The 20,966-nt window shown below is 43.7% G+C and overlaps 2 protein-coding genes across 2 annotated transcripts; both read left to right on the top strand.

The window, feature by feature from the left end:
* Positions 1-3,354: 3,354 nt before the first annotated feature.
* Positions 3,355-5,706, top strand: LOC120044115 (GTPase IMAP family member 9-like). Its single transcript, XM_038988705.1, has 2 exons — positions 3,355-3,581; positions 4,917-5,706. Exons 1-2 carry the CDS (start codon positions 3,355-3,357, stop codon positions 5,704-5,706), a joined length of 1,017 nt encoding a protein of 338 aa, XP_038844633.1.
* An 11,443-nt stretch (positions 5,707-17,149) lies between these two features.
* Positions 17,150-20,062, top strand: LOC120044708 (GTPase IMAP family member 9-like). The gene is made up of 4 exons (XM_038989385.1): positions 17,150-17,390; positions 17,686-17,717; positions 18,413-18,463; positions 18,596-20,062. The coding sequence occupies exons 2-4, from the start codon at positions 17,702-17,704 to the stop codon at positions 19,582-19,584; spliced, it is 1,056 nt and encodes a 351-aa protein (XP_038845313.1). The 5' UTR covers positions 17,150-17,390; positions 17,686-17,701; the 3' UTR covers positions 19,585-20,062.
* The last annotated feature ends 904 nt before the right edge of the window (positions 20,063-20,966 follow it).

The raw sequence follows: 20,966 nt of genomic DNA, 5'->3' as shown, positions 1-20,966 counted from the left end.
CGTGGAAGGCTGGACACCAGAGCCCTGCTAGAGTGGATTTGTGCAGCAGTGTAGGAGGTTAGCCGTGTAGCCGTGAAGGAGTGCTGGAGGCAGTGCATCTCTGCAGAGCTACAACCTGGCCTGTGGAAGAGCTGTCCTGGAGTGTTTCTCTGTCTGTACCATTAACAGCCTGGGAGAGATGGACAGTCACAACCACAGCCACAGGAGGCAGGAGGGTGAGTTTTTGAACAGAATAATGTAAGTATCGTTTTGACTGTCATATAGTAGGCAGTTAATCCAAGGGTGACTTTTCAGTGAAATGTACAGTGTGTATGAATCCTTTTTACTGTGACCCCAGCGTCCTGTCCAGGGGGTGTCCAGGGGTCCATCAGGCTGCCTCACGCTACAGAAACAGGGGAAACAGCCCTGTAGGCTGTTCTGGCTGGGACAAGGCTTCCTTACTCGACTGTAATGCTGCTGTGAGCCATAAGCGTGTTAAATGGCAGGGTATAAATGTGTATAAAAGGTCCATGTTTGACCTAAACACTAACCTATACTTTTGTGTTGGAAACCTATATGAATTGGTCTCTATGTTGATCTCTGGCTATGTCCCAAATGGCAACAAATGGCAACTTATTCCCTATGCAGATGTAAAGGAGAGTGATTTATCACCTTAAGTGATAAATACACTATTTTGGGCATCTTTGTTTTTTGTAACTTTTTATTTATTTGTACATATTCATTATAAGGTTGAATTATTGTACAGTATTGTGTTGATTCATGATCATTCTTGTTTGTTGTTCCAGCAGCATCCCACTGATGTGTCTGACTGGTCTGTTTAACTGTTAACAGGGCTGTGGTCTGACTGGTCTGTTTAACTGTTAACAGGGCTGTGGTCTGACTGGTCTGTTTAACTGTTAACAGGGCTGTGGTCTGACTGGTCTGTTTAACTGTTAACAGGGCTGTGGTCTGACTGGTCTGTTTAACTGTTAACAGGGCTGTGGTCTGACTGGTCTGTTTAACTGTTAACAGGGCTGTGGTCTGACTGGTCTGTTTAGCTGTTAACAGGGCTGTGGTCTGACTGGTCTGTTTAACTGTTAACAGGGCTGTGGTCTGACTGGTCTGTTTAACTGTTAACAGGGCTGTGGTCTGACTGGTCTTTTTAACTGTTAACAGGGCTGTGGTCTGACTGGTCTGTTTAACTGTTAACAGGGCTGTGGTCTGACTGGTCTGTTTAACTGTTAACAGGGCTGTGGTCTGACTGGTCTGTTTAGCTGTTAACAGGGCTGTGGTCTGACTGGTCTTTTTAACTGTTAAACAGGGCTGTGGTCTGACTGGTCTGTTTAGCTGTTAACAGGGCTGTGGTCTGACTGGTCTTTTTAACTGTTAACAGGGCTGTGGTCTGACTGGTCTTTTTAACTGTTAAACAGGACTGTGGTCTGACTGGTCTGTTTAACTGTTAACAGGGCTGTGGTCTGACTGGTCTGTTTAACTGTTAACAGGGCTGTGGTCTGACTGGTCTGTTTAGCTGTTAACAGGGCTGTGGTCTGACTGGTCTGTTTAACTGTTAACAGGGCTGTGGTCTGACTGGTCTGTTTAGCTGTTAACAGGGCTGTGGTCTGACTGGTCTGTTTAACTGTTAACAGGGCTGTGGTCTGACTGGTCTGTTTAACTGTTAACAGGGCTGTGGTCTGACTGGTCTGTTTAACTGTTAACAGGGCTGTGGTCTGACTGGTCTGTTTAGCTGTTAACAGGGCTGTGGTCTGACTGGTCTGTTTAACTGTTAACAGGGCTGTGGTCTGACTGGTCTTTTTAACTGTTAACAGGGCTGTGGTCAATTAGAATGGTCTGTTTAGCTGTTAAACAGGGTTGGGGCCAATTAGAATGGTCTGTTTAACTGTTAAACAGGGCTGTGGTCTGACTGGTCTGTTTAACTGTTAAACAGGGCTGTGGTCTGACTGGTCTGTTTAACTGTTAAACAGGACTGTGGTCTGACTGGTCTGTTTAACTGTTAACAGGGCTGTGGTCTGACTGGTCTGTTTAACTGTTAACAGGGCTGTGGTCTGACTGGTCTGTTTAGCTGTTAACAGGGCTGTGGTCTGACTGGTCTGTTTAACTGTTAACAGGGCTGTGGTCTGACTGGTCTGTTTAACTGTTAACAGGGCTGTGGTCTGACTGGTCTGTTTAGCTGTTAACAGGGCTGTGGTCTGACTGGTCTTTTTAACTGTTAACAGGGCTGTGGTCTGACTGGTCTGTTTAACTGTTAACAGGGCTGTGGTCTGACTGGTCTGTTTAACTGTTAACAGGGCTGTGGTCTGACTGGTCTGTTTAACTGTTAACAGGGCTGTGGTCTGACTGGTCTGTTTAGCTGTTAACAGGGCTGTGGTCTGACTGGTCTGTTTAACTGTTAACAGGGCTGTGGTCTGACTGGTCTGTTTAACTGTTAACAGGGCTGTGGTCTGACTGGTCTGTTTAGCTGTTAACAGGGCTGTGGTCTGACTGGTCTTTTTAACTGTTAACAGGGCTGTGGTCTGACTGGTCTGTTTAACTGTTAACAGGGCTGTGGTCTGACTGGTCTGTTTAACTGTTAAACAGGGCTGTGGTCAATTAGAATGGTCTGTTTAGCTGTTAACAGGGTTGGGGTCAATTAGAATGGTCTGTTTAGCTGTTAAACAGGGTTGGGGTCAATTAGAATGGTCTGTTTAGCTGTTAAACAGGGTTGGGGTCAATTAGAATGGTCTGTTTAACTGTTAAACAGGGTTGGGGTCAATTAGAATGGTCTTCTTAGCTGTTAAACAGGGCTGTGGTCAATTAGAATGGTCTGTTTAGCTGTTAAACAGGGTTGGGGTCAATTTGAATAGAAGGAATGCAATTCAGGATGTGATTTGAATTTAAAATAAATACATTTGAACTTTTTTAAATAAATAGCTTCTACTTGTTAGTTTATTGATGTCATTGAAAATAGATGCCCTTTCTTTATTATTGAATTGTAAATTCAGTTTGCTTCCTGGATTGACCACAACCCTGTTGTTCAGAATCTAATGGTCTTTATCCAATGAAAAGTGAAAACATATTTTTGACTTTTTTGTTTCTCAGTAAAGAGACGTCAACATAGCTGTGATAGTGATAATAGTTGATGAAAGGTAAAGGAATATTTTGTTGCTCTTTGTTGTCCAGGCAACGTGCTAATATGTGGTCTGACTTACCTTTCCATAGCTGTTGATGATCAAATGGTCTTAGCATGATGAAAACATCATGATCTTCTCCGGACACTGATACGTGGTTAGATGGATCTTAACTGACCTTAGTGTAAACCTTTCCATAACTGTTAACCATCAAACGGTCTTTGTTGTCCCGGAAGCTCAGTCCACTGACATGGAGTTGAGGATCCTGGTGGTGGGGTCCAGTGGACCGTCTCAGTTCTCCCTGACCAACTCTATCCTGGGGCGGGAGGAGTTCTCCAAGGACGTCACCAGCATCGTCCAGAGCAGGAAGAACCTGGGGGACGTTGCCGGGACGCGTGTTGCTGTGGTCAACGGACCCAACCTCTACGGGAAGCACCTGTCCCGCACCAAGATGAAGACAGAGATGAAGAGGTGGCCGTAATGTTGTGTTTTGGTTCTGTGTCTATGCTCTTCTGTGTGTTTTGGTTCTGTGTCTATGCTCTTCTGTGTGTTTTGGTTCTGTGTCTATGCTCTTCTGTGTGTTTTGGTTCTGTGTCTATGCTCTTCTGTGTGTTTTGGTTCTGTGTCTATGCTCTTCTGTGTGTTTTGGTTCTGTGTCTATGCTCTTCTGTGTCATGTATTCTGTAGTGTTAACTTACGTACGCATAAGAAGAGGTGACTTTAACTTTAACATGATTAATCCTTGCTCTCAGTTGACAGAAACTGAAGAAATTATACATTTAATATATTAATACTACATGCCATTTAGCAGAGACTTTTATCCAAAGCCACTTACAGTCATGTAGGCAGACATCTCACATATGGGTGGTCCTGGGAATCTAACAATCCTGCCGTTGCAAGAGTCATGCTCTACCAACTGAGCTACAGAGGTCCAGAAGTCCATCATAAACAGTGACATATTAGACAAAAATACAACAAAACACAATACAATGCAACACAACCCAACACAGTACAATACAATACAATACAATACAACACAATACAACACAATACAACACAATACAATACAATAATACAACACAACACAATACAAGATAATACAATACAACACAACACAACACAGTACAATACAACACAATACAGTACAATACAAGATAATACAATGCAACACAATACAAGATAATACAATACAACACAATACAATACAAGATAATACAACACAATACAACACAGTACAATACAATACAACACAATACAACACAGTACAATACAAGATAATACAATACAACACAATACAACACAATACAAGATAATACAATACAACACAACACAGTACAATACAAGATAATACAATACAATACAATACAATACAACACAGTACAATACAACACAATACAACACAATAAAATACAATACAACACAATACAAGATAATACAATACAACACAACACAGTACAATACAAGATAATACAATACAATACAACACAGTACAATACAACACAATACAACACAACACAATACAAGATAATACAATACAACACAATACAACACAGTACAATACAAGATAATACAACACAACACAATACAATACAACACAATACAACACAACACAACACAACACAATACAACACAACACAACACAATACAATACAATACAACACAATAAAAACACATGGTTCTTTCTTGATTGTAGTCGCTGTATTGTCTCCCTGCAGGTGAAATTGTAAGCGTTTAGGCTGCACCTTTTCCGTAAGGTGTTTTGCCACCTTTTCATGTGATATAACACTGTAAATAACATTTTATTTTATTTAGGTGCAAGTGTCTGTCAGCCCCTGGCCCTCACGCCCTGCTCATGGCCTTTGACCTGGAGCAGATCTGCCCCAACGACGTCAAGACGCCCAAGCTGATGGTGAAGCGTTTCGGTGAAGATGCACTTTCCCACACCATAGTCCTCCTGGCCTACGAGGGGGACGTAGACATTCTGGCCCTGGAGAACCGGGTCAGCACCGACTGGCACATCCGGGAGCTCATAGAGCAGTGCGGCGGGCGCTACCACGTCTTCAACAAGAACTGGAGGGACCGTTCTCGAGACAAGGAGCTCCTCCAGAAGATTGAACGGATGCTGGCAACCCTGGACGGGCAGCACTACACCAGCCGCTCTTATGGGCAAGCGGAGGAGAGCGTGAGGAAGGAAGAGAGGAAGCTGCTGAAGAAGAGGGCGGCGGAGACGGAGGAGGCGTGGAGGGAGCTGGAGCAGCAGTACCGGGGGGAGGCGCTGCGCTGGCAGATGGACGCCTACAACAACAGCGTGGGAGCAGAGATCAGGGCTAAAGCCGAGATGGACAACGGATGGTTGAGGACGTCGCTCGCCGTAGGGGCGGGGTTGGGGCTGGCCGCGGGGGCCGCCATGGGGATGGCGATGGGGGCGGTGGCGGGAGCGACGGGGATGACGGTGGGAGGGGCTTTCGGAGGGTTGATGGGCGGGTCGGCGGGTGGGACGGCCCAGGTAGCGATAGAACACCTGGAGGACAGAGTGGGACCACACGCTACTAACTTCAACACGGTTTTCATCAACCGCTTCTTCAGACCACCACGTTCATGACATGGAGGAAGTGTTTATGACTGGAACCAGGTAGTAGTTACTGGAACTGGTACTGATTGTGTGATAGATGGTCTCTATTTGACTCAACTCTAAACCACTGCTACAAATATGCTGCATTCGTGACGGGAACTCTGAACCTAGGAGTGAACATTAACCTAAGTTATTTGCGTAGAGCTTCCTATTGGTTCATTCTGATACTTTCCAAGTGGGAAACTCAGGTGTCATCTCTCTACGAGTTTTCAAGTACTAGTTACCTAGCAACAGTATGTGTGTGTACCTGTATAGAGAATATCCTCTTAACTCTTATCGCAAGTCGAGGTAGTATTTTAGGATTATACTGAGTAGATATAGGTTCACTTGAAATAGTTATACTTACCATGAGGCTATTTATTCAGTAGACTGCTATATGGACAGGTTGAGGCTATTTATTCAGTAGACTGCTATATGGACAGGTTGAGGCTATTTATTCAGTAGACTGCTATATGGACAGGTTGAGGCTATATATTCAGTAGACTGCTATATGGACAGGTTGAGGCTATATATTCAGTAGACTGCTATATGGACAGGTTGAGGCTATTTATTCAGTAGACTGCTATATGGACAGGTTGAGGCTATATATTCAGTAGACTGCTATATGGACAGGTTGAGGCTATATATTCAGTAGACTGCTATATGGACAGGTTGAGGCTATATATTCAGTAGACTGCTATATGGACAGGTTGAGGCTATTTATTCAGTAGACTGCTATATGGACAGGTTGAGGCTATTTATTCAGTAGACTGCTATATGGACAGGTTGAGGCTATTTATTCAGTAGACCGCTATATGGACAGGTTGAGGCTATTTATTCAGTAGACCGCTATATGGACAGGTTGAGGCTATATATTCAGTAGACCGCTATATGGACAGGTTGAGGCTATTTATTCAGTAGACTGCTATATGGACAGGTTGAGGCTATTTATTCAGTAGACCGCTATATGGACAGGTTGAGGCTATTTATTCAGTAGACCGCTATAGTGCATTCAGAAAGAATTCACACCCCTTGACTTTTTTCCACACTTTGTTGTGTAACAAGGTGGGATTAAAATGGATTTCATTGTAATTTATTGTCAACGATCTACACAAAATACTCTGTAATGTTAAAGTGGAAGAAAAAAATCTAACAATTGTAAAGAAATGATGAAAAATGAAACACTAATAGATCTTGATTATTTAAGTGTTCAACCCCCTGAGTGAATAAATGTTAGAATCACCTTTGGCAGCGATTATAGCTGTGAGTCTCTAAGAGCTTTACACACCTGGATTGTACAATATTTGCACATTATTCTTTCTAAAATTCTTCAAGCTCTGTCAAGTTGGCTGTTGATTATTGCTAGACAGTACTTTTCTAGTCTTGTCATAGATTTTCAAGAAGATTTAAGTCAAAACTATAACTAGGCCACTCAGGAACATTCTATGTAATTTTGGTAAACAACTCCAGTGATATTTTGGCCTTGTTTTTAAGGCTATCGTCCTGCTGAAAGGTGGATTTTTCTCTCTCTCTGTTGGAAAGCAAACTGAACAAGGTTTTCCTCTAAGATTGCACCTGTGCTTAGCTCTATTCCATTTATTTTTATCCAAAAAAAACTCCCTAGTCCTTGCTGATGACAAGCATACTCTTAACATGATGCAGCCACCACCATGCTTGAAAATATGAAGAGTGGTACTCAGTGTGGGGTTGGATTTTCCCCAAACATAACGCTTTGTATTCAGGACATAAAGTACATTTCTTTGCAACGTTTACCGTAGTGCCTTATTGCAAACAGGATGTATGTTTTTATTCTTTTTTATTCTGTACAGGCGTCCTTATGTTCACTCTGTCATTTAGGTTAGTATGGTGGAGTAACTACAATGTTGTTGTTTGTTTATTTATTTGTTTTGGGGGGTAGATCATCTTTAATATTGCAGATAGATTGTAGGTTTTATCAATTTAATTGTTTGCATAATTTCCAATCCCCCTTATTTTTTTTATTTTTTTTTGCTCACATCTGCGGTACCTGTAGTTAAATAATTATACATATATTCCTAATTTCCTCTTTCTTCAAGTGCTGGATTTTCACCCACAGCGGCCAACCCACCATTCATTCTGATGTTAACTCCAACCCTCCGACGTCCACAGATTAACCCATATTTCCCAGAATAATGCCATTTAGCTATTTCCTTTAGCAATACATCCCTCCATTTTACTGTGACGTCGTACGAGGATCCTGAACCTTCCTATTTGTAACATTTATACCGATATTGCCCTAAAAATCAATACTTTACCCCAGAGAATGATAATATTTCCCATTGACTGATGGGGGGTTTTCAGAGCCCCTAACAATACAGGTCCATCTGAACCCTGATACTATGACATAACAACCATTCCTGGACCTGACTCCAAAAGCGAGCCACCGATGGACAGTACCAGAGATATGTTTTATTGGTTGTGTTTCCTTGTGGCAGTCTGCACAAGGCTGACTGTTCAGTGCCCCATACTGCCCTACCAAGCAGAAAGGCTATAACTGCTCATAGCGTGGAACTGAGAAACATCTATATTATTTACCTTGGTTTCACAGTAACCTAGTACAGTTACTGCTAATATGACCCCCATTTGACCCCCATATGACCCCCATTTGACCCCCATTTGTCCACATGATTAAGCATGTATTTAATGTAGAAGAAAATGACATGGACTCATTTTCGACCAAATCAGCAGTTACTGCCTTTTGCTTGGTAGGGCAGCATATATTGAGCACTCTTTTTGTAGCAAGTATTTTACTGTATATAATAGCTTCAATTGAAATGAACAGATTGATGTGTCAATTGTTTTTTAAAATGTCAGTTCTTAGACTCGTTCAGAAAAAAACTGTTCCCAATGTACTTGAATTTCTTATGGTATTGCTGTCAAACACGTTTGACTTTCCTGCTAGAGCCATGATTAAATATATAAACTGTAATATCACTACATAATAAATCAGCAACTCTTCCCATAAATGGATAGGTGTTTCCCTTTCCACAGTTTCAAGATTCTATCTATTTTGCTAAGTTTTCAATCAAAGTTAATAGTTACAAGATCTCTAAGCTTTTCTGGGATACGTACATCAAGCACATGAACTTCACCGTCTGCCTATTTAACCGGGAGACCTCATCAAATCAAATTTCACTGGTCACATACACGTGTTTAGCAGATGTAGCGAAATGCTTGTAATGACAACTTAAAGTTTGTATCTTTTAGAGACTATATGTAACAGTTTAACTTTAGACCGTCCCCTCGCCCCGACGCGGCCTTTGTGGAGCGATGGGTAATGATGCTTCGTGGGTGACTGTTGTTGATGTGTGCAGAGGGTTCCTGGTTCGCGCCCGAGGGGACGGACTAAAGTTATACTGTTACATATATCCATAATATAGTGTACTCATCAGAGTTGGGTTTTAGAGAAACTGGAGACATTATCCAGGTCCTCAATGAGGCCCTTCAAGGTTGAAGATTGAGGAATCAAGAGAAATCTTGAATCACCGGAATACATTGATACTTTTGTCTCTATTGCCTTCATTTTTTGCCTCTTGATGTTATCATTAGACCTTCATGTTATCATTAGACCTTCATGTTATCATTAGACCTTCATGTTATCATTAGACCTTAATGTTATCATTAGACCTTCATGTTATCATTAGACCTTAATGTTATCATTAGACCTTCATGTTATCATTAGACCTTCATGTTATCATTAGACCTTCATGTTATCATTAGACCTTCATGTTATCATTAGACCTTCATGTTATCATTAGACCTTCATGTTATCATTAGACCTTCATGTTATCATTAGACCTTCATGTTATCATTAGACCTTCATGTTATCATTAGACCTTAATGTTATCATTAGACCTTAATGTTATCATTAGACCTTGATGTTATCATTAGACCTTAATGTTATCATTAGACCTTAATGTTATCATTAGACCTTGATGCTATCATTAGACCTTGATGCTATCATTAGACCTTCATGTTATCATTAGACCTTCATGTTATCATTAGACCTTCATGTTATCATTAGACCTTAATGTTATCATTAGACCTTAATGTTATCATTAGACCTTAATGTTATCATTAGACCTTCATGTTATCATTAGACCTTCATGTTATCATTAGACCTTAATGTTATCATTAGACCTTCATGTTATCATTAGACCTTCATGTTATCATTAGACCTTGATGCTATCATTCGACCTTAATGTTATCATTAGACCTTGATGCTATCATTAGACCTTGATGCTATCATTAGACCTTCATGTTATCATTAGACCTTCATGTTATCATTAGACCTTCATGTTATCATTAGACCTTCATGTTATCATTAGACCTTAATGTTATCATTAGACCTTAATGTTATCATTAGACCTTAATGTTATCATTAGACCTTAATGTTATCATTAGTCCTTAATGTTATCATTAGACCTTCATGTTATCATTAGACCTTCATGTTATCATTAGACCTTCATGTTATCATTAGACCTTCATGTTATCATTAGACCTTCATGTTATCATTAGACCTTAATGTTGTCATTAGACAGTTCTACTACAATGTTATTGATCCATCCTCAGTTTTCTCCTATCACAGCCGTTAAACTCTGTAACTGTTTTAAAGTCATCATTGACCTCATGGTGAAATCCTTGAGCGGTTTCCTTCCTCTCCGGCAACTGAGTTAGAAAGGACGCCTGTATCTTTGTAGTGACTGAGTTTATTGATACACTATCCACAGTGTAATTAATAACTTCACCATGCTCAAAGGGATATTCAATGTCTGTTTTTTTTAATTTACCTTTCTACCAGTAGGTGTCCTTCTTTGCGTGTCTTTGGAAAACCTCCCTGGTCTTTGTGGTTGAATCTTTCAAATTCACTGCTCAATTTAGGGACCTTACAGATAATTGTATGTGTTGTGTACAGAGATGAGGTAGTCATCCAAAAAGCATATTAACCACTATTACGGCACACAGTGACTTATACAACCTATTATGTGAATTTTTAAGCAAATATTTACTCCTGAAATTATTTAGGCTTGCCATAACAAAGGGTTTGAATAATTATTGACTCAAGACATTTCAGCTTTTCAATTTTGTATTAATTTGTGAAAATGTGGAAAAACCTAATTCCACTCTGACATTATGGGGTATTGTGTCTAGGCCAGTGACACAACCTCTCAATGTAATCCATTCTAAATCCAGACGGTAACACAACAACATGTAGAACAATCCAAGGGGTGTTAATACTTTCTGAAGGCTGAAGTTGGCTTTGCGATTCATACAGGTACGTTTATGTCATACCAATAGATGTCACGCCAAGTCGTAGGGAGCTACAACAATGTCATACCAAACATGCATACAATCCGTCAAAAATGTAGATATTTAGGAGTGTTTTTGTAAGATGTGAAAGTGTAAGATCCCTATGGGGTTTCTGTTATGGATCTCCATTCAATTCCTAATAAACTGCCTGGCCATTTGTTGTACTATATTCATTGTGTTGAAGCACAGCTCTGATCTTCCACATACTAAACTATAATAATACAGCCAGAAACAACTGTGTTTTTACACACGGTGTGGCAGAACCAGTTATGTTTTACACACGGTGTGGCAGAACCAGTTATGTTTTACACACGGTGTGGCAGAACCAGTTATGTTTTACACACGGTGTGGCAGAACCAGTTATGTTTTACACACGGTGTGGCAGAACCAGTTATGTTTTACACACGGTGTGGCAGAACCAGTTATGTTTTACACACGGTGTGGTAGAACCAGTTATGTTTTACACACGGTGTGGTAGAACCAGTTATGTTTTACACACGGTGTGGCAGAACCAGTTATGTTTTACACACGGTGTGGCAGAACCAGTTATGTTTTACACACGGTGTGGTAGAACCAGTTATGTTTTACACACGGTGTGGTAGAACCAGTTTTGTTTTTACACACGGTGTGGCAGAACCAGTTTTGTTTTTACACACGGTGTCACGTTCCTGACCTGTTTTCTGTTGTTTTGTATGTGTTTAATTGGTCAGGGCGTGAGTTGGGGTGGGTAGTCTATGTTATGTGTTTTCTATGTTGGGTTAATGGTTTGCCTGGTATGGTTCTCAATTAGAGGCAGGTGTGTGTCGTTTCCTCTGATTGAGAGCCATATTAAGGTAGGTTGTTCTCACTGTTTGTTTGTGGGTGATTGTTCCTGTGTCTGTGTATACCACATGGGACTGTTTCGTTTGTTCGTTCATTTTAGGTAGTCTGTTCCTGTTCGTGCGTTCTTCGTCTATATGTAAGTTCGTTTGTTTCAGGTCTGTTGCCTTCGTTTATTGTTTTGTAGTTTGTTCTAGTGTTTTGTCAGTGTTTCGTCTGTTAAATAAATTCAGTATGTATTCATCACCCGCTGCGCCTTGGTCCGTTCAATCACCACAAGACGAACGTTACACACGGTGTGGTAGAACCAGTTTTGTTTTTACACACGGTGTGGCAGAACCAGTTGTGTTTTTACACACGGTGTGGCAGAACCAGTAATGTTTTTACACACGGTGTGGCAGAACCAGTTATGTTTTTACACACGGTGTGGTAGAACCAGTTATGTTTTACACACGGTGTGGTAGAATCAGTTATGTTTTACACACGGTGTGGTAGAACCAGTTATGTTTTACACACGGTGTGGTAGAACCAGTTATGTTTTACACACGGTGTGGTAGAACCAGTTATGTTTTACACACGGTGTGGTAGAATCAGTTATGTTTTACACACGGTGTGGCAGAACCAGTTATGTTTTACACACGGTGTGGCAGAACCAGTTATGTTTTACACACGGTGTGGCAGAACCAGTTATGTTTTACACACGGTGTGGTAGAACCAGTTATGTTTTACACACGGTGTGTAACAAATCTCGTCATATTCCTCCTCCTCGGATGAGGAGGAGCATGGATCAGACCAACACGCAGCGAGGTATGTAGACATAATGAATTTATTAGACACAACGAACACTGACACGAACTAATACTTGAATATTACAAAATAACAAACAAACAACGTAGACTGACCTGAACATGCAAACTACATATCACGAAGCACACATGAACAGGAAAGAACGAACGAACGAGACGAGACAGTACCGTGTGGTGCAAAAAACACAGACACAGCGACAATCACCCACAAACAAACAGTGTGAAAACACCTACCTTAATATGGCTCTCAATCAGAGGAAATGAAAACCACCTGCCTCTAATTGAGAGCCATATCAGGTCACCCTAAACCAACATAGAAACAGAAAACATAGACTGCCCACCCAAACTCACGTCCTGACCAACTAACACATACAAAAACTAACAGAAAACAGGTCAGGAACGTGACATAACCCCCCCCTTAAGGTGCGAACTCCGGGCGCACCAGCACAAAGTTTAGGGGAGGGTCTGGGTGGGCATCTGACCACGGTGGTGGCTCAGGCTCTGGGCGAGGTCCCCACCCCACCATAGTCAATCCCAGCTTACGTTTCCCCCTACGACTGACCACCCTCCTATTCCACCCACTTGATTTCTTGGGTAACATCGAGACAAGGGGCAGCACCGGGACAAGGGACAGCACCGGGATAGAGAGATAGCTCGAAACAAAGAGGTAGGTCAGGATAGAGAGGTAGCTCAGGATAGAGGGGCAACTCCGGACTGAAGGGCAGCTCCGGACAGAGAGACAGCTCTGGACTGAGGGGCAGTTCTGGATGGCTGGCTCTGGACTTGGTGGCAGCTCCGGACTGGGTGGCAGCTCCGGACTGTAGGGCAGCTCATGACTGTAGGGCAGCTCATGACTGTAGGGCAGCTCATGACTGGAGGGCAGCTCATGACTGGAGGGCAGCTCATGACTGGAGGGCAGCTCCTGACTGGAGGGCAGCTCCTGACTGGAGGGCAGCTCCTGACTGGAGGGCAGCTCCTGACTGGAGGGCAGCTCCTGACTGTAGGGCAGCTCCTGACTGGCTGGCGGCTCTGGCAGCTTCTGACTGGCTGGCGGCTCTGGCAGCTCCTGACTGGCTGGCGGCTCTGGCAGCTCCTGACTGGCTGGCGGCTCTGGCAGCTCCTGACTGGCTGGCGGCTCTGGCAGCTCCTGACTGGCTGGCGGCTCTGGCAGCTCCTGACTGGCTGGCGGCTCTGGCAGCTCCTGACTGGCTGGCGGCTCTGGCAGCTCCTGACTGACGGACGGCTCTAGCGGCTCGGGACAGACGGATGGCTCAGACGGCGCTGGGCAGACGGATGGCTCAGACGGCGCTGGGCAGACGGATGGCTCAGACGGCGCTGGGCAGACAGATGGCTCAGACGGCGCTGGGCAGACAGATGGCTCCGACGGCGCTGGGCAGACAGATGGCTCCGACGGCGCTGGGCAGACAGATGGCTCAGACCTGCTGAGGCGCACAGTAGGCCTGGTGCGTGGTACCGGAACTGGAGGTACCGGGCTGAGGGCACGCACCTCAGGGCGAGTGCGGGGAGAAGGAACAGTGCGTACAGGGCTCTGGAGACGCACAGGAGGCTTGATGCGTGGTGCCGAAATTGGAGGCACTGAGCTTGAGACACGCACCACAGGGAGAGTGCGTGGAGGAGGAACAGGGCTCTAGAGACGCACTGGAAGCCTGGTGCGTGATGTAGGCACTGGTGGTACTGAGCTGGGGCGGGAAGGTGGCGCCGGATATACCGGACCGTGCAGGCGTACTGGCTCCCTTGAGCACTGAGCCTGCCCAACCTTACCTGGTTGCATGCTCCCCGTAGCCCGTCCAGTGCGGGGAGGTGGAATAACCCGCACTGGGCTGTGTTGGCGAACCGGGGACACCATGCATAAGGCTGGTGCCATGTACACCGGCCCGAGGAGACGTACTGGAGGCCAGATATGTTGAGCCGGCTTCATGGCACTTGGCTCAATGCTCACTCTAGCCCTACCAGTGCGGGGAGGTGGAATAACCCGCACCGGGCTATGCACACGTACAGGAGACACCGTGCGCTCTACTGCGTAACACGGTGTCTGCCCGTACTCCCGCTCTCCACGGTTAGCCTGGGAAGTGGGCGCAGGTCTCCTACCTGCCCTAGACCCACTACCTCTTAGCCCCCCCCCAAGAAATTTTTGGGTTGTACTTGCGGGCTTTTCGGGCTTCCGTGCTAGACGCGTCCCCTCATAACGCCGGTTCCTCTCTCCGGTTTCCTCCGCTCTCCGAGCTGCCTCCAGCTGTTCCCATGGGCGGCGATTCACTTCAACTTTAGCCCATGGTCCTTTTCCTTACATGATTTCCTCCCAAGACCAGAAATCCTGCTTCGTGCGCTGCCCGTTAACCCGCTGCTTGATCTGGGTTTGGTGGGTGATTCTGTAACGAATCTCGTCATATTCCTCCTCCTCGGATGAGGAGGAGCATGGATCAGACCAACACGCAGCGAGGTATGTAGACATAATGAATTTATTAGACACAACGAACACTGACACGAACTAATACTTGAATATTACAAAATAACAAACAAACAACGTAGACTGACCTGAACATGCAAACTACATATCACGAAGCACACATGAACAGGAACGAACGAACGAGACGAGACAGTACCGTGTGGTGCAAAAAACACAGACACAGCGACAATCACCCACAAACAAACAGTGTAAAAACACCTACCTTAATATGGCTCTCAATCAGAGGAAATGAAAACCACCTGCCTCTAATTGAGAGCCATATCAGGTCACCCTAAACCAACATAGAAACAGAAAACATAGACTGCCCACCCAAACTCACGTCCTGACCAACTAACACATACAAAAACTAACAGAAAACAGGTCAGGAACGTGACACGGTGTGGCAGAACCAGTTATGTTTTACACACGGTGTGGCAGAACCAGTTATGTTTTACACACGGTGTGGTAGAACCAGTTATGTTTTACACACGGTGTGGTAGAACCAGTTATGTTTTACACACGGTGTGGCAGAATCAGTTATGTTTTTACACACGGTGTGGTAGAACCAGTTATGTTTTACACACGGTGTGGTAGAACCAGTTATGTTTTACACACGGTGTGGCAGAACCAGTTATGTTTTACACACGGCAGAACCAGTTATGTTTTTACACACGGTGTGGTAGAACCAGTTATGTTTTTACACACGGTGTGGTAGAACCAGTTATGTTTTACACACGGTGTGGCAGAACCAGTTATGTTTTACACACGGTGTGGTAGAACCAGTTATGTTTTACACACGGTGTGGCAGAACCAGTTATGTTTTACACACGGCAGAATCAGTTATGTTTTTACACACGGTGTGGTAGAACCAGTTATGTTTTACACACGGTGTGGCAGAACCAGTTGTGTTTTACACACGGTGTGGCAGAACCAGTTATGTTTTACACACGGTGTGGTAGAACCAGTTATGTTTTACACACGGTGTGGCAGAACCAGTTATGTTTTACACACGGTGTGGCAGAACCAGTTATGTTTTACACACGGTGTGGTAGAACCAGTTATGTTTTACACACGGTGTGGCAGAACCAGTTATGTTTTACACACGGCAGAACCAGTTATGTTTTTACACACGGTGTGGTAGAACCAGTTATGTTTTACACACGGTGTGGCAGAACCAGTTATGTTTTACACACGGTGTGGTAGAACCAGTTATGTTTTACACACGGTGTGGCAGAACCAGTTATGTTTTACACACGGCAGAACCAGTTATGTTTTTACACACGGTGTGGCAGAACCAGTTATGTTTTTACACACGGTGTGGTAGAACCAGTTATGTTTTACACACGGTGTGACAGAATCAGTTATGTTTTTACACACGGCAGAACCAGTTATGTTTTTACACATCATTGGGCAGAACCCATGACAGACAATTTCAACATTACTAGGGAGTCAGTCTCACAGACAGGTCAACCAGGAGAGACCGACTCCTTCGTTGCTAGGGAGTCAGTCTCACAGACAGGTCAACCAGGAGAGACTGACTCCTTCGTTGCTAGGGAGTCAGTCTCACAGACAGGTCAACCAGGAGAGACAAAGTCTGTGATAAGAGTCTGTCTCTCCTGGTTACCTGTCTGTGAGACTGTATGTTTTAGTGAACCTTTATTTAACAGGGCAGGTCAGTTAAGAACAAATTCTAATTTACAATGACGGACTACCCCGGACAAATTGTGCGCCGCCCTATGAGACTCCCAATCACAGCCGGATGTAATACAGCCTGGATTTGAACCAGGGACTGTAATGACGCCTCCTGCACTGAGATGCAGTGCCTTAGACCGCTGGGCTACTCAGGAGCCCTGCGGGAGAAAACAAGGTGTCAAACATTTGGTGAGTTACCTTTTGCTTGAGTGTAGATTGAACCAATGGAATGGTCTCAAATGAGTCAACTATGCACATCCGGGGCACCCGTAATGCATCCTGATTTGCTGTAAGCCATAGATATCACTTTCGATTTGACTCTAAATTATAAAGTAAACATTCTGGCAGTTCAAACAGATTTGATCAGATTTGTATATGTCTATATCTTCTCATTTAAATTATATCGTGAACTGGATTAGTATGCAACGATAAACGATATAGTTTGTTATTTTAGCATGTGTGAATAAAGAAAGTTTCGGAGCGCTCGACAGAACGACATCGTCGACAGAAATTAAGACAGAATTCTCCTGTCGGCAAATTCCGTAAGTAATGGACGTACATGATTCCTGCGGTAAATCAGTTATTTATTTTGGTTGAATACTCCTGTCCACTTTATTATAGTTATCCTATGTATATTGTTATATGTCATGTTTTTTTCTTTCTGTGAAGTACTTGTGATGGTTTCGGTGTACAGTAACTGTACAAAACGGTGCATCGTGCCCTTATAGGCCTGTACCCAAAGCCTTATGAGAAATTCAAATATACGTTCTGATCACACCAATTATCAGGCTACTAATTTCCTCCACATTAACCATATACACACGGTTGTTTTAATAGGTTAAGCTGCACAATTATGGCATCCAATGAGAGTGAGTATCATTCCTTATTTGATACAATGTTGGATCCCATTGGGCACAGACGTCAATTCAACGTCTATTCCACCTTGGTTCAACGTTGATTCAACCAATGTGTGCCCAGTGGGATATTGCAGTTGTTATTGCTGAGTAGGCCTGTATGCAGTATATTGGATATTATAGTGTGTTATACTGTATTATAGTGTGTTGTGTTTGTGTATGCTGACTTCTCTAAATTCATTTCCATGTAAATAACAATAAAGTATATTTAATAAGCAATAAGACCAGAGGAGGTGTGGTGTAATATACTACAGCTAAGGGCTGTTCTTAAGCACGACACAACACGGAGTGCCTGGATACAGCCCGTAGCCGTGGTATACTAGCCATATACCACAAACCCCCAAGGTGCCTTATTGCTATTATAAACTGGTTACCAATGTAATTAGAGCAGTAAAAATACATGTTTTGTCATACCCGTGGTGTACGGCCTGATAAACCACGGCTGTCAGCCAATCAGCATTCAGGGCTCGAACCAACCAGTTTATAATATACTTTATATTTATATATGTTGTGTTCCTGTATTTGTATGCTGACTTCTCTAAATGAATTGTCCATGGAAATGGACAGTAAAGTATATTGTATGGTATGTCAGGAAGGGATATGGGTATACAGTGAATTTAGTAGGCCTATAACTTAACATGTTTTCATAGGTTCTAAACGGAAAAGAAGGAGGAAGAGCAGCATGGAGGAGCCCCCTTATTGTGAGTTCTATACATTTTAGTTTTGTATTCATCTGTACATAAATAATACTTGTGATGGCCAAGAGAATAGTGCATGCTGGTCTAATTGTGTACTTTTGTTGACTGTTGGTTGTGTGTGTGTTTGTTTGTCAGTGTCAGGCGATGCAGAGTTTAGAGTCCTTCTCTTTGGGAGAGGTGGCCGCAGTCAATTTTCTCTGGCAAACTCCATTCTGGGGACAGATGTGTTCGAGGATGAGCTCTGCAACATTACAGAGAGTAAGAGACACAGGAGTGAGGCGTTCGAGAGAAAACTAGCTGTGATCAACACTCCAAACCTCTCTGAGTATGAGGCATCCCAGAAAGAGCTGAGAAGAGTGTTCAAGATGTCTGTGTGTATGTCCTCTCCTGGTCCCTACGTCGTTCTCTTTGCATTCGACCTGAACAACATCTCACCAAGTGCAGTAAGCATCCTGGAACTGGTCACAAAGCATTTTGGGGACAGCATCTTGAACCACATGATGGTGGTGGTGTGCCATGAGGAGGAGAAGGAGGATTCAGCTCTAGAGGAGAAAGTCAAGACTAACAGAGACTTCAGGGAGCTCATTGAGAAGTGTGGACAAAGGTATCACCTCTTCAATGAGAGGAAGGCCCGGAGAGACGAGAAGGTTTCCAGACAGCTCCTGGAGAAGATGGACGACATGGTGAGGGAAAACGGATGCAGATTCTACTCCAATCACCAATACCAGGAAGCAGAGGAGAGAATCCAGAAAGAGGAGCGTTTCATGATGAAAGGGAGAAAGAAAGAGATGCTGACAAAGAGGAAGGAGCTGGAGAGCAGGTACACATGTGAAGGTCTTGAGAAGGAGCTGCTGCAGTTTGAGACGAGGATAAGAGTAGAGAACCGAGAGAAGGCTGAGAGGAAGATCTCCGAGGTACTGGGATTTACTCTCACAGCAGTTGACTATGCTGCTGCAGTAGGTAAAGGGGCAGCTCTCGGGGCTTTATGTGGAGCGGTCATGGGGTTTGAGGGTATGGCGGTGGGAGCCGCTGTAGGTGCCGTCGTCGGGGGTGTCATAGGAGGTGCTGCCAGTGCGGCATGGGGTTACGTCACAAACGCTGCTGCACAAATGAATAGACGTTGAGACAATGCTGCCTACATCGATGATGCATTGCAGAGTTGAACAGGTTGTGTCATGTTGATGCCGTTCCTGCACAGTTTAACACCACTGTCAGATTTGTAGAAGTCTGAGGCCAATCAGTTCACTAATGAATCTTATTTGTCAGTGAGAAAATATTCAGAGATGTATGTTTTGTAGATAATAGACGCTGTTGATTTTTGGCTGCTGATCTGGTGATGGTTTCTAGTAGGTTATTTTACCCAGATTCATTGTTGAAATACGTAATCGTGAATAGAGGGAGATCCTTTAAACAATGGAATATTTAAACACATTATAAATGTACTGTGTTGTTTTTGGTGTCTTTGGAATACACAATAAATCTGTGTACATTTAAATAGGTATGTAAATATACATTCTAAATCCAATTATGAAAGAACATTGTTATTTTTAATTTTATATTACTGCTGCTGTATATGTCTCTATTTTGCCTAATAAATTCCCTTTAAAAAAAAATATAAATCCCTGTTTTGCTACCCTGTGGTATTTTTATTGTGTTAAAGCACATATCTGATCTTCCATTGCTGTACTGAACAGTCTGACAGACAGTTCAATCAAGAGAGACCAGTCTGTCTCCCAGGTTCACTTGCTCTTTCAGCTTCAACACTTCCATCTCAAACACATTCCACTTAATCTTTCCACCAGCCGTCCCTCCAGCACTCCTTCACAGCTACACGGCTAACCTCCTACACTGCTAAACGGCTACACAGCTAACTTCCTACACTGCTAAACGGCTACACAGCTAACCTTCTACACTGCTAAACGGCTACACAGCTAACCTCCTACACTGCTAAACGGCTACACAGCTAACCTCCTACACTGCTAAACGGCTACACGGCTAACTTCCTACACTGCTAAACGGCTACACGGCTAACCTCCTACACTGCTAAACGGCTACACGGCTAACCTCCTACACTGCTAAACGGCTACACGGCTAACCTCCAGCACTCCTTCACGGCTACACGGCTAACCTCCTACACTGCTAAACGGCTACACGGCTAACCTCCTACACTGCTAAACGGCTACACGGCTAACCTCCTACACTGCTAAATGGCTACACGGCTAACCTCCTACACTGCTAAACGGCTAACCTCCAGCACTCCTTCACGGCTACACGGCTAAGCTCCTACACTGCTAAACGGCTACACAGCTAACCTCCTACACTGCTAAACGGCTACACAGCTAACCTCCTACACTGCTAAACGGCTACACGGCTAACCTCCTACACTGCTAAACGGCTACACGGCTAACCTCCTACACGGCTAACCTCCTACACTGCTAAACGGCTACACAGCTAACCTCCTACACTGCTAAACGGCTACACGGCTAACCTCCTACACTGCTAAACG

The sequence above is a fragment of the Salvelinus namaycush genome, chromosome 3 (genome assembly GCF_016432855.1).
Source record: "Salvelinus namaycush isolate Seneca chromosome 3, SaNama_1.0, whole genome shotgun sequence".
Lineage (NCBI taxonomy): Eukaryota > Metazoa > Chordata > Actinopteri > Salmoniformes > Salmonidae > Salvelinus > Salvelinus namaycush.
Note: the sequence above shows the minus strand (reverse complement) of the source record. Positions and strands in the feature narration are given on the sequence as shown.

Excerpts from the sequence above, each read along its gene's own strand:
- LOC120044708 (XM_038989385.1), top strand. Across the intron at positions 18,464-18,595 it reads CATGGAGGAGCCCCCTTATT|TGTCAGGCGATGCAGAGTTT; the intron begins GTGAGTTCTATA and ends TTTGTTTGTCAG.
- LOC120044115 (XM_038988705.1), top strand. The coding sequence starts at position 3,355 with ATGGAGTTGAGGATCCTGGTGGTGGGGTCCAGTGGACCGTCTCAGTTC. Across the intron at positions 3,582-4,916 it reads ACAGAGATGAAGAGGTGGCC|GTGCAAGTGTCTGTCAGCCC; the intron begins GTAATGTTGTGT and ends TATTTTATTTAG.